General features: G+C 36.3%; 1 protein-coding gene across 10 annotated transcripts in view; it reads left to right on the top strand.

Annotated features, from left to right (window-relative positions):
* Positions 1 to 10,086, top strand: part of WDR72 (WD repeat domain 72) — a 299,038-nt gene extending 288,952 nt beyond the window's left edge. For 7 of the 10 annotated variants that reach the window (XM_087427411.1, XM_087427430.1, XM_087427406.1 and 4 more), the window contains 2 exons: positions 1,373 to 1,477; positions 7,434 to 10,086. In XM_087427411.1, the coding sequence (XP_087283537.1) occupies positions 1,373 to 1,477; positions 7,434 to 7,489 (161 nt within the window). In that variant the 3' untranslated portion in view covers positions 7,490 to 10,086. Of the gene's footprint in view, positions 1 to 1,372; positions 1,478 to 1,586; positions 6,694 to 7,433 lie in introns of those variants that run through there. The other 3 variants (XM_087427436.1, XM_087427442.1, XM_087427440.1) reach the window with 3 other exon arrangements.
* Positions 10,087 to 12,784: the final 2,698 nt, after the last annotated feature.

The following is a 12,784-nucleotide window of genomic DNA, read 5'->3' as shown; positions in this document are numbered from 1 at the left end:
GGTGAAACCGTTGAAGAGAATACTTTGACCAGAATTATGTTGCTAGTCTCCTTTAAAGTGTATATATGTGGGCCCCAGGTTATGATCACGAACCCTGTGCACACCCCCATGAAAACAAGACGAGTGTGGGAGGTGTGGAGCTCTACTAATGCTGCTTGGACCTTAAGCAGCACTCCTTTGTGTCACTTATTGAATGTGTGAAGTAAGACAGGCTCTAGCATCTGCATTTGTTCTCTCATCTCCTAATGGGGGGTTAGGAACAGCAGCCAAGACCACGCCCCTGTGCCAACAAACATGTTATTTCTCGTATGACATATATTTTCTTTATTGCATTTATAGCTTACAAATAATACGTTGCATGTGTTATCAAGACCTGAGGAGACAGTGATAGTGTCTACTGCAGCAATCTGTGATAGACAGAATTCCAATGTAGTCAATAATATACATATTTATGTTGTTTCGCTTCAGACAACTAAGTATGACATAATTTATATTATTGCAGGCTTGCTTTGTTTTGTTATTCACAAAGTTTCTTTGTGAAGACAATGTCCACTTATCCTGACAAATGGTTCCTGAACAAATGTAATATGGTAATATGTTACTTATAAAGATAATTTAGACCAAGTATTACAACTTGTAGAAAAATGTGGAAACTCAAGTCTATGTTTCTCTAGCAGAACTAGTGGTTGCACTGTGTTTATAGGGAATTTTAGATTCCTTTGCTAGCTTTGGTTTCTGTTCATAATTCCTACTCAGAAAATAATATCTCCTGACAAGTTGTCTAGAGACCTACCATCCGCAACACCAGCCCTCCTTATTATCATTTGCAATGTATTCATTCTATATTTCAAAATTTATTTTTATAGGGCTTTTTATTTGGTGTTTGGTACCACAGTTTTTAATTTGATGAAAGAGAACCAAAATGCATAAAAAGTGTTCATCAACTGTGATTTGTGCGACAAAAGGAACGACTGCACCAGCCTAGAGCTGGTCTTTCTAATTGACTAGCCCGAAGTTCTTCTCTCTGTGTCCTGTTGCCGTTAATTGACTATATTGTTTTAGATTTATGCGTTACAAAATACGATTTCTACTTTGAAAGGATCACTTTGTTACTTTGTAGCTTTTAAGCTGATGCCATGAACTTATTTTTCTTCTAAGATAAAGTCTCATCTATAGATTTTTCAACTAATTACATGTCTGCCAATACATTCTTAGAGGATGCATTTTATTTCAATTTATTATTTGTGTTTACAGAGTGTGACCCTGGAAATATCAGTGGAACTGAAAGGAAATGTTTTAATAGTGTTTATCACTACTTTTTCATTGCTCTCTTTCTCTTTCTTTTCTCACTCTCTCTCTCTTTTTTTAATAGCTCCAGTCAGTCTGGTCAAGCATGACAGCAACTCAAACTCGGCGAACTTCCAAGACACCGAGGACATGCCTGACAGATGTGTCTTCGAAGAGTCTGAGAGTCCAGGTGAAAGCCATTTAAAAATAGTCAAGTATAAAATGATAAATTTGACACAGCTTTGGGGTCTTTGGAAGGGGGTGGGGGAAGAGGACATTGTAACGCTGTTTTCTCTTAGCAGCTGCACTGTCAAATTAATGGTCACCTCCAGGGGTCACAGTGTGGAGCTGTTATCTTTTCCGCTTTCATCAAGAATTCAGTTGGAGGAAGTACAAAGGCTTTATGACTGAGAAGGGAAGCTGACACTATTAGTTCATTATCATCAATTTTAGGCTAAACTGGTTAATAGAGGCAGAGATTGGAAACTGGAGAAATGCAATATTTTAAATATTTCAAATAATGGGATCAAGCGGAAGTGGAGAGTTAAAGAGAAACAAATTGTCCCCATTACTACCTATTTACCTTTCTAAATACAAACAGAACTCTAACTGGGATGAGAGGATTTTAGCTTCACAGTGATGGACTAATGGACGTTGTCAACCGTTCAGAACAAAACAAAAGAATGTAGTAACCCTTTCTCACGCAATAAAATTTACCCTACATCCAAGTTACATATGTTTGTATTTTCTTTGTAGAAAAAATAGACAGAAATATACTGGAAGGATTCGGCCAGAAACACTTTAGCATGGGTTTTTGTTTCTCTTTTTGTTTTGTTTTAGAGCATGCCTAATCTTAACTAATTAATTAAAAGGGAAAAAGACATCTTTTGAAAGTTGAATGACATTCCCGGATCAGCACAAAGCCATAGGTGCTAGAGGGAACCTTATTACCATAAGTGGAAGAGTTAACTATCTCCCCCCACTGAACGTTTTTCCTCCCTGTTTTCTCGGGCTGCCGTGTACCCTCTACCCTCTTGCATCTTTGTGTGCTGATCCATGTATCAGATTTTTGATTCATCCTCTCTGTGGCCTGTCAGCTTAGTTAAGAGATTTCCAAATCTTGTAGCCTTCGCTGACAGGGGGCAGCTGCAAACAGTCCCCTGATCCTTCCCTGAGGAGAGCTACTGAGATTTAATTTTCAGTGAAAGGTGCAGCCTGCAATCTATGTCATGTCCCCTAAGTCATCTCGGAACCCCAATAGGCCCAGTGGCGCTGGCATTGTATTTCAGTCCCCTCCACCACACCAAGATTCCTCAAAGATGAACTGCTGCTGTGTGTCTTCTCAACCACACTCCTGCTTTAGCATCCCATGGAGCTGAGAAATGGCATCTTTAGCAATGACAGAAATTTTTAATCAGCACATTAACCCCACCCCTGCCATAATATCTAGAAGACAAATGTAAATTAGTCTTACTCTAAAAGAGAGAGGGTAGTGGTAGCATTAAATTTCTATGAAAAAACGAATTTAAAAATTAGTTTTAGTTTTGACTAAAATTGCCTAATTTTGACTAGGTTTTTGAACTGTCTTAATAAACAGTTTTCTATCAACCATTTGTCAGGCAGCCAAATTCATGAGTCAAGTTTTTACATAAGTGTTCATTGTTTTCAGCAAGAATAGATCAGCTTTATACCGTTTTGGAAGTAGAATAAATTTCTGTCATCCCTCAATATAGGTGGAACTGTCGTGGGATTCAAATATAAGATAGTCTCTCTGATTGATACAAACAAAAGGATATATCAACACAGAAAGATTAATTAGCAAATATAGGTGCTGATAAAGAATCTTAACTTAAAAAGTGAGTACTGTTCTATATATCGGACATCATTAAACTGGTAATAAAGAATGAATTACTCTGGCTTTTCCTCTGTCCATTCCTGCATTTTAAGACGTCTTGCCTTATAGGCCTAGAAACCTCTAGAGAGTTCACTACTGGTCTCACTGCCTTCCACTGAGAATTTGTGGCTTGGTTGTCATGGAGACATCGTATTTCTCCAAGAATTGCTCATATTGATCCGTGGCCAGGCGTAAATGGCCAAGCGAGTGTGAGGAATAAAGGGGGCTGGGCAGTCCTATAAAATGACCAGGGCTTGTGGGTTGGAAATAAGCTCATAGCACACACTTAGGTAAAAAGAAAGAAGCAGTTTTATTTTGTTTCAGGATTTCTTTCTGCACTTTGGGCCATTGTCTTCTTTCACTATGAACTGAAAGAAACTTGTTAGTCACTTGTCATGTCAGATCTTTGGTGCTTGTCCTGACACAGCTGTCAGCCTTCCAGCTCTGTGCAGTTCAGGGACACACAACAAAGAGGCAGTGACATGAATTATTTATTGCTCCTTGTGTGGATAAAATTCTGTGATAAGAAATTAAGACACTTCTGACAGGGGTGCTTGTTTACTAAGAAAGATTTTGATGATAGAGTGCATTTCCTTGAAGTATGAGCATTTGAGAGGCAAAATTCTTAAAACTGAACATGAAGGAAGATTTGTGAAATTGGTGGCATAGAGAGACTTTCTTGAACTGTGAAAAGATGACTGTCCACTTGTGTCCAAAAATTAACTTCAAAATATCAAGTCGTTGAAATGCAGGGGCTCCAAAACTATAAACATTACTTTATATGGTGATTGAGTTACCTCTATTTACCAGGTATGAGTGGTGTTTCTCTGGAATGTAGGTTTAACCACCTTTGTTGGAAGAAAAAACAAAATTGGGGATTTTAAAGTGATAAGCTTTGGGAAGATGTCTTCAAACCAACAGAGGTGCTTCGGTAGCTAAGCTTATAATTGCATTACAGTCATGCGTCACTTAATGACAGGGCTGAGAAATGCATCGTTAGGCGATTTTGTCGTGCAAACATCATAGAGTAATTACACAAACCTAGTTGTTATAGCCTTCTACACACCTAGGCTATATGGTACTAATCTTATGGGACCACAATTGTGTATGCGATTCGTCGTTGATGGAAACGTCGTTATACAATGTGTGACTATAGTATATTCGTTATTCCTTGTATGGAAAGGAGTGCATTTAAATCTGAATGCATCGTTCTTACCATTTTCACCTGGAATATTTATCACTCATTTAAAATTCCATTTAACATTTTCATGTACATGCAAAATCTCCCAGTTACAAAGTTGAATGCGGTCAGTCTTCTAGCTTTAATGGATATTGACCTTACATGGTTTTATCTATTCAATTCTAAATGACTAATATATTTATTACATCATTTTTAATGAATAGACCAGTTGTTCAAACAGCATGTAGAAAATGAAAACAAAAAATCATTTTCCCATCCAAGCACAGTTCAAGAATGTTGCCTCATATATTGTTCTTTCCAAAGTCTTTTCTTTACACATCCTCTAAACATCATTTTAATTTAGCTCTTATGGCTTCATATTGCTAATACCAGCTCATTTGCATATGCAGAAAGCACAGAAAAACTAAAATAGTTTTTGTGTGTGTGTGAGGAAGATCAGCCCTGAGCTAACATCCGTTGCCAATCCTGCTCTTTTTGCTGAGGAAGACTGGCCCTGGGCTAACATCCATGCCCATCTTTCTTTACTTTATATGGGACGCCGCCACAGCATGGCTTGACAAGCGGTGCGTTGGTGCACGCCCGGGATCCGAACCTGCCAACCCCAGGCCGCCGAAGCAGAGCACGTGCACTTAACCGCTTGTGCCACCGGGCCGGCCCCTAAAATAGCTTTTTTTGAAGGTGAAGTTGAAGTTTTTAAAACATTGATAGAGCATTTTAAATGTCATTAATAAAATCAAGTTTTTAGAATATATATAAAATGGTAAGATTGACTTTGTGAATTGATTATCTTTGAATACAATGGGTTTTGAACTCAGTCTGTTTGAACTTATTTTTCCATTGACATCACTGCTTCTCCAGCACTGAATTGACTAGGATGACCCATTTGTAAATGGGCTGGCATGTGCATATAGGTCACAATTTAGATGCCTAGTGAAGTGGTCATTCACCTGGTCTCTAGAGCGCTCTATCCTATTCATCATGCCATCGTGATCTCTTTATTGGTTCAAGCCGTATACCCAGGTGAGTGCCTATAGTCCATTAAGGTTGGCAAAGCAACTTTAGACCAGAGTATTCTTGTTACTCTGACCCTGCTAGTGAACCTGGAGGTCTTGTCTGATAGGTTAAGTCTCCCTCAGCAGTGTCTTTTCTTTGGAATAATTCATTAGCAAAGAGTTTTGACTCACAGGTGAATCCCAGATTGAAGTTTCTAGCTTAGACTCTGTGAAGTCTACTTGCTTCTTCACTGGCATTTATACATTCCTGTAACCTGTGGGAATAGCGTTGCTGTCTAGTAATAGAAGCACTGAGACAACATCGTGAACTTGCAGCTCCCTTTTTTGAGATTTTAGGGCCATTAGGCTTTCTTTCTTTGGCTTTTTAAGGCCTGGTTGCTTCTGAATTTGAAAGATGCTATCACAAAAATAGTTCAGTCTAGTCTTTTGCTGGTTAACTTCTTGTTAACCATTTCATGCACAGTGATTAAAGCTCAATTCCCATTCTCCAGAATATGATAAAAAGTGTTCTTTGCCCCTCACCTTTTTACTTCTGATGATAAAAACTTAGTGTGACATCACAATTTTTGTCCAAGTGTTAATGAGAGACTTTGAGCTTTTATTACCCTATTGGCTTGGAAAATTAAGAATTGTACTTCCTAGTGCACTAGGGACAGTGCACTATTTTCAGCTGAAGCACTTACATATAGCTTCAGCTGAAAATAGTAGTGACAAGAGAGAGCTTGAAAGTACAAATAAAAGCATTCAGATAAGCGTTTTCATGTCATTCTGAAGTAGTTTATAATCAGCATGCATTCTGTCATTAATAGAACATTTTAGTGGTTTTATATAGCACGTTATGCATGTAGTGCTAAATACATCAGTGTCAATCAATATTGCATTTGCATGTATCTGATGAACAAAACTAGATTTCTCGCAGTTTCTAGGGGATGCTTCATGTGAAAAGCCAAGGTGGATTTTTTTTTCCTTTACTATTCTGGCTCATGAATCACTAGCAAAAATCAGGTAACAGAAAGTAGGACAGATTCAGGACTGGAGTGTTGGAGATGGCTGATGATGATGCATGGAGCAGAAAAAATGTGGAACGTGTGAGCAGCCCATCAATCATAGCCATCGAGAACACACTTCTTATGGTTAGTGCTAAAAAAAGTGTTCTAGAAGAAATAAAAACAATTTCAGTAGTAAAAACATATAAGCTCTTTCTTCTAGTTGTTTTTAACAATATCAATATTTTAAAAAATTTGCCCAAAGGGAAAAACTTACGCATCAACCTAATAACTTTTAGAAGACGTAAAATTCTAGGCAAATATATATATATATATATATTTATGTATATTGTACATCTTTATACAATACTGAATATTGGTTAACTAAACCAAATATTCAGCTTTTTGAGTTTTTGCCAGTAGGAGTGGGAGTTATTATACATGATCACGTCATTAATATAAATGTGTTTAGAAGTAGTTAACTAAGGCACAATGCTCCAACTAGTTTGATAGTCAAATTAATTTAAATCAAGTGATATATTTTAGCCTACAATAACAATCATCCAAGTAGTCTGAGAAATAAATGCTTTTTTTAATTCTATAACTCAAAGCATGTTTTAACATTTATAACATTTGACCCTAAAACTGCAGTTGTGGGTTTCTCTAAGATTAATTCAGCAACTTGAAATTTATGGAAATTTACAAATTTCAAACCTAATTCATCTTGTTGAAAACATTCATCTTTCTTGGCAACTAGAAAAAACAACCAATATTAATAGTGTGTGTAATTAAAATATATTTACCTGGGGCCTTGTTTATAAGACAAGAATATTTTTATTATATTAACATTTTATTGCAAGATAGAAAAGAAATGTAAAATTAGAGGCAATTCCTTCCTTCCTTTCTCCCTTTCTTCCTTTATTTCTTTTCTCATTCCTTTCTTTCGTCCTCTCTCTTTCTCCCTTCTTCTCTCCCTTCCTTCCTCCTTCTCTTCTTTCTTTCTTCTTTCTTCATTTCACCATATAACACAAGATAATCTGTTTTCTTTCTAGGTGAGCCAAGGCATCATTCGTGGATAGTCAAGGTGTGTTCCTGCAAGTTATGCTAAATGGAATCCCATCTGTAGGAACTGGATTTGGACAAATTAAGAAATCCAAAACGTGCCATTTGTTTATCATTGTATATAAGCTACGTTGCTATTGGTCAAGTTATTAAGTTGTAGTCGATTTGCTAATACTTTAGCCAGAGTGTATTGAAAGTGTGATTACCGATAGAAAATACCCAAATTCATCTAATTCTAAAAAATCATTGTCTAAATCATTATATATTCCTGCTTCTTACTTTTTTAAAAATACTTCCAACAGGGAATGCCAGCCCATGGAGACAAATTTAATACCATTTTAGATTTTCTTCCATCTTTTCAGTTCCTGAATTATATAATAAGCAACATTAAAACCACATTGTTTTTAAACCGTGTAACATATGATGCTTTTAAATTTAATGTTGCTTCAATGTATTTAATCTAAAACTTGATGAAATTTGTTTGATTTGCTAGGTTAGGACATTTTGTTTTAGTAGATGCTTTAACTCAGATCAATCACCCTGCTGTAAATCTCATCCCTGAGTATGAAATGTTGTCAACAAATAGCCAGTTCCGTTTAGTCATCAATTAGCCGAAATAAGTAATACACAGTATAACAGGGACCAATCTTGTGCAGTCAAGTAAATTCAGACTTCTAATGACATAGAGGCTAATGTCTTTAGCTAAGGGTTGATCTTGTTGGCCACATAGATGTGAACTAGGGAAAGGGAATCTACTTATAGCGCATCACAATTGATCCTTATTAAATATAAACTCTTGTAGTTCTTTTCCCAGAAAGAAGCTTGACTAGCAGGAATTCTTAAACTAAAATATGTGAAGCAATATAAGTAGGAACAGACATAAATTGCTCATCTATTAAAGCCTTTAGTGATCTGATTTATTTGCTGTGATTTATACTGTATAATTTCTGGATTTATAGAAAATCATCAAAAAGATTATTTCTGTGCATATGAATACAAATATTGCCTAATCCATAGAAAAATAGAACTAGAATGTTAAATATGTGTTATCTATCTATCTATCTTCCTACCTAATAGGGAAGTTTAGTCACTTCAATTCAACAAACATTTTGGGGGGCACCAGCATCAGGTCCCATGCTGGGCAAGGGAGTGGGGGAGATTAGAGAAGAGAACTATGTAATTGAAGTAGAATGGTCCTTACCCTTAAGTAGCTTATAAATAATGATTGGCCTGAATGAATATACCAGAACATAGACATCAAATGAGTGTAATTCCTTTAAAGTAGATAGAAATGTGTATTCTTTTCCACAAAATATGATGCCTTTGCTTGAAATTACTTTTGAGTTGTACTTCAGAAACAGTAACATATTGTTAATATGAATAATCATGGAAAATTGTCATCCGTTGAAAATCAACATATATACTTCCCCGCCTTTGGAAATAGTCAAAAGCTACTTGGAACAAGTATCAAAATAAAAGAAGGTAGCAAGCAAGGCAATGGAACACGTTTTCCTACATGCTGTGTGCTGGCTCTGAGGCCATTGCAAGAAGGACTCCCAAAACATTTTTTTTGTGTGTGTGTGAGGCAGATCAGCCCTGAGCTAACATTCAATGCCAATCCTCCTCTTTTTTGCTGAGGAAGAATGGCCGTGAGCTAACATCCGTGCCCATCTTCCTCTACTCTATATGGGACGCCACCACAGCATGGCTTGACAGGCAGTGCCTCGGTGAGTGCCTGGGATCCGAACCTGTGAACTGCGGGCCGCCGGAGAGGAGCATGTGCACTTAACCACTGCGCCACCTGGCCGGCCCCTCCCAAAACATTTTTAATGATGGCAATATCAAATAAGTATATGTCCTCTCAAAAGGGCAATTTTAATAGATGAAACTGATTTGGGCGCTCACGTTCTGGTACATTTACTAAAAGTAAGCTTCTTTATTTTTATAGCTATGTCCTATTATTCCCTTTTCAAAGATGAATCAAAATAAGTGCCAAATTTAGCATTTTTTTCAGGTCTAAGGAAACCAATATTGAATCCTTGATAAATATTTTATGATGTCACTAGCTATAGGAAATTAGAACTGGCATAACCCTGACATTACTAAATGAGATTTTTAAGAATTTTCTGGCATCACATTTTACAGTTGCTAAAATTAATAATTCACATTAAACAATGAATTAAAATCTTTTTATCAATATGAATTCTGGAGGCCAACACCATTAACTATCAAAACTTTTAATTCCTAAAAATGAGAGTTTTAGAGATAGATATTTAAATAATGTTCGCTCATTTCCATGTATAAGTGTGTTTATGACAAAATCCACGAGTCTGTTTAACCGTGATTTCTTTAATTTATATTGACTTATGTTCAACGTATTCCAGTAATTTCTGTCAAGAGAAGAACTTGAAATAGTAAGTTGCCATATAATTAACCGGATTACCACACAGTGACCCTAACCACTTGGCACCGGAGCTAGAAACTCAAAACTGACTGCCTCTTGATTAGGTGTTTGTCCTTTTGTAGATCCAGCCTCAGGTAACAAGTGGAGTAATTGTATTTGTGGATGTGTTTGTTCCCGGAGTCTTCCTTGTCGTGGTAATAAATAAGTTATTAAAAAATTATCTTGTGTTTCTTTTTTGGTAATAATCTTGGTGATATTTATTATTATATATTTCCCTCTAAGGAATACCATATGTTCAAATTTGCAAGCTGGGATTGTTGTTCATTGTGAAGTTACACACACTGGCCACATTGCTGAGGAAAGAATCTCGGAAAGAATGTAGGTTTAAGAGCCGAGGCTTCATTGCCATGTGTCCAGGCAGCGTGTCCTTGCTGTGCTTCTCAGAGCCCCACTTCCCATCCGTGTAGAGAGCTCCCTCACAGGGCCTGTGCAAAGGTGCTCCATGAGACGGTGTATAGAAAGCAATCTGAATACTGTAAAGCACTTCAAATATAAGGTAAAATTTATAGTATTATAAACATACAATTAGAGAGGTAGCTTCAGGCCTGAAACATTCTATTGCTGTTTTAGAAGCTAAGTTAGGCTACTTTGAAAATGTCACTATTAGAAAAATGATAGGAGAACATTTTGCTAAATATTAACATTCTATCTCTAGGTAGTAGTATTTGGGATAATTTTTATTTCCTTCCTTGTACATTTTCTTCCAATGTTCTGTATTTAAAAAGCCTTTTATAATTATTCAAATGAATATTTTAGAAAAGATATTCTTTCTCTTCAATCTTTATAGGGCAAATTATAATAATTGAATTTTTAAAAATTAAATTTTATGCCATGTGTTTAAAATGAAGGCTAGGAATACATTAATTCCAATTGATTTTAAAGTCTTATTTCACAGAATGGACTCATTTGTGTAATTTTAAAAATTTTACATTGCATACTTTTCGATTATGCTGTTATTAAAAGCAGTGCTGTATACCCTTTGATTCTCCACTAAATGTTGTTTCACGCATAAAGTGCCCAAAGTTGTGTCTAATTTCATACAAAAGTCACTGCTTTGTAAACATGTACATAGTTAGCATTGTAAAATACTTTCAAAATTAGCTGTGACCAAAAAAGTTGCAGTTAAGACTTTCTTGAGTGGATACCTTTCTAATGAAATTATGTGGCTTCGCGTACAGTGGTCCCCAGACCACTTTGCACTGTGATTTCATCAAGGACCCTACAGATGGCATGTAAGAGAAACATGTAAACTGGAAATTAACAGGTCTTCCAGTAAGAGCGTGCCGCGGGAAACTCCCATCCACCTGTGACCCTGAAAGACAGCGTGCATCAGTTCATCTCATTGGCAGGGCAGGGAATTGGGGGAGTCTGTCCTGGCACAGCTCCCTGGCACAACTCGCGCCTCTCACTCTCATCCCAACCTTCTCAGAGCCCATCTTTATTTAAAATTTCGATATCATGGATTTTTTTGAATTAATTTGATTTTTTAAAATATTATATTAAAATATGTTTATCTTGATCACTGAATTTTTTGCCACCTTCTTATCTTAGGGTCTGTTCATTAAGTCTGGGATAAATTCCAGAAAGCATACCACGGGTAAATAGACTGTGACAACTGCATCTTTATGAGCATGATTATAATGATACAAATGGTACGAAATAGTTATTTTAATGCCATGTGAAAACTAAAACATTAAAAATGTTTAAAATATCTTACTTCTAACGGTGTGCAGGGGGAAATGTTGAGCATATATGGTTCTTCCTTTTTGACATTGTTTCTCCAAATACCTTTTTTTCATTGCACAAAGCATGTTTTCCTATCATCAATTTTAGGGATCCTTTCTGTCTTCAATATGCTACTAATTGGAAAGGTAGCAGTGATTTTTTTATTCAAGGATGCAAGGTTTTTAACACCAAAGATAATTAGTACATGTTTAATACAACATTGTGTCCAGATCTGCAAAGTGCCAAATGCCAGCAAAACGCCAATATTCATAACATTATGCAATAGCGGTAATCGGTTGGTACACGCTTATAAAACCTATCATTTATTCACTTAGCAATTATTTTAATTGCAATTGTTTGTAAAGTCATCAATCGGCTTTTCAATCTTGCATGTGCATTTTCTTGGGGGAAGGTGTTTTCACACAGCCTCAGTCACCAAGCGTCATGGCCTCAGGTGATGCCATCTAAGATACAAGGACAGTCTATGATGTGTTCTTGACATATTACAAGTTTCCTTTAGACTTTTAAAGAGATTTCCTGGTAATTCTGCAGTGACAACTACATTTCCTATCAGAAATAACCTCTCTTATCTATATCAAAAGAATTATTACATTTATGTTATTTCCATTTGCATCAATTTATAGTTGTAATCAACTGAGGAAACATTGTTTTATTTAATTTTTCCTGTTGTATTTTAGAGCCTGCAAGGAAAAAAAAAAAAAACCTGTAGCACAGTGAGAAGAAGAGCCTTCATCCTCTCCCTGAGACTGTCATAGCCACAGAGATAAGTTGCCCTTGGGATTGTTTTTACGATAAGAAAGATTTCCTGGGATCTGCCCCTATTTCAAATAATCAATGTAGTCCCACCAATCTAAGCAAAACTAGTTGGTCCAATTTCTGCAAGAATTTGAGACAGAAAGTGAGGTAAAAATAAATACTATCATTTCAATTGTCATTGAGATAGTCAAATAAACAAATTTGGGGATTTCTAAAATCTGTTTTCATAGAAAGCTGATGCCTGTCCAGAAAAGTGTTGGGTTTTGTGTGTAGTCTTCCTGCCATGTAGGTGGCAGCAACACTCAAGGCTAGAAATTTTCTTTCACATTCTCTTAGCTCTAGTCCAAAGCATATTCTTACTAAAAATCCTTGCGG

This window comes from Ceratotherium simum, chromosome 3 (assembly GCF_057802395.1).
Source record: "Ceratotherium simum simum isolate JZ-2026a chromosome 3, ASM5780239v1, whole genome shotgun sequence".
NCBI lineage: Eukaryota > Metazoa > Chordata > Mammalia > Perissodactyla > Rhinocerotidae > Ceratotherium > Ceratotherium simum.
The sequence above is the reverse complement of the archived record's forward strand: the minus strand, read 5'-3'. Positions and strand labels throughout refer to the sequence as shown.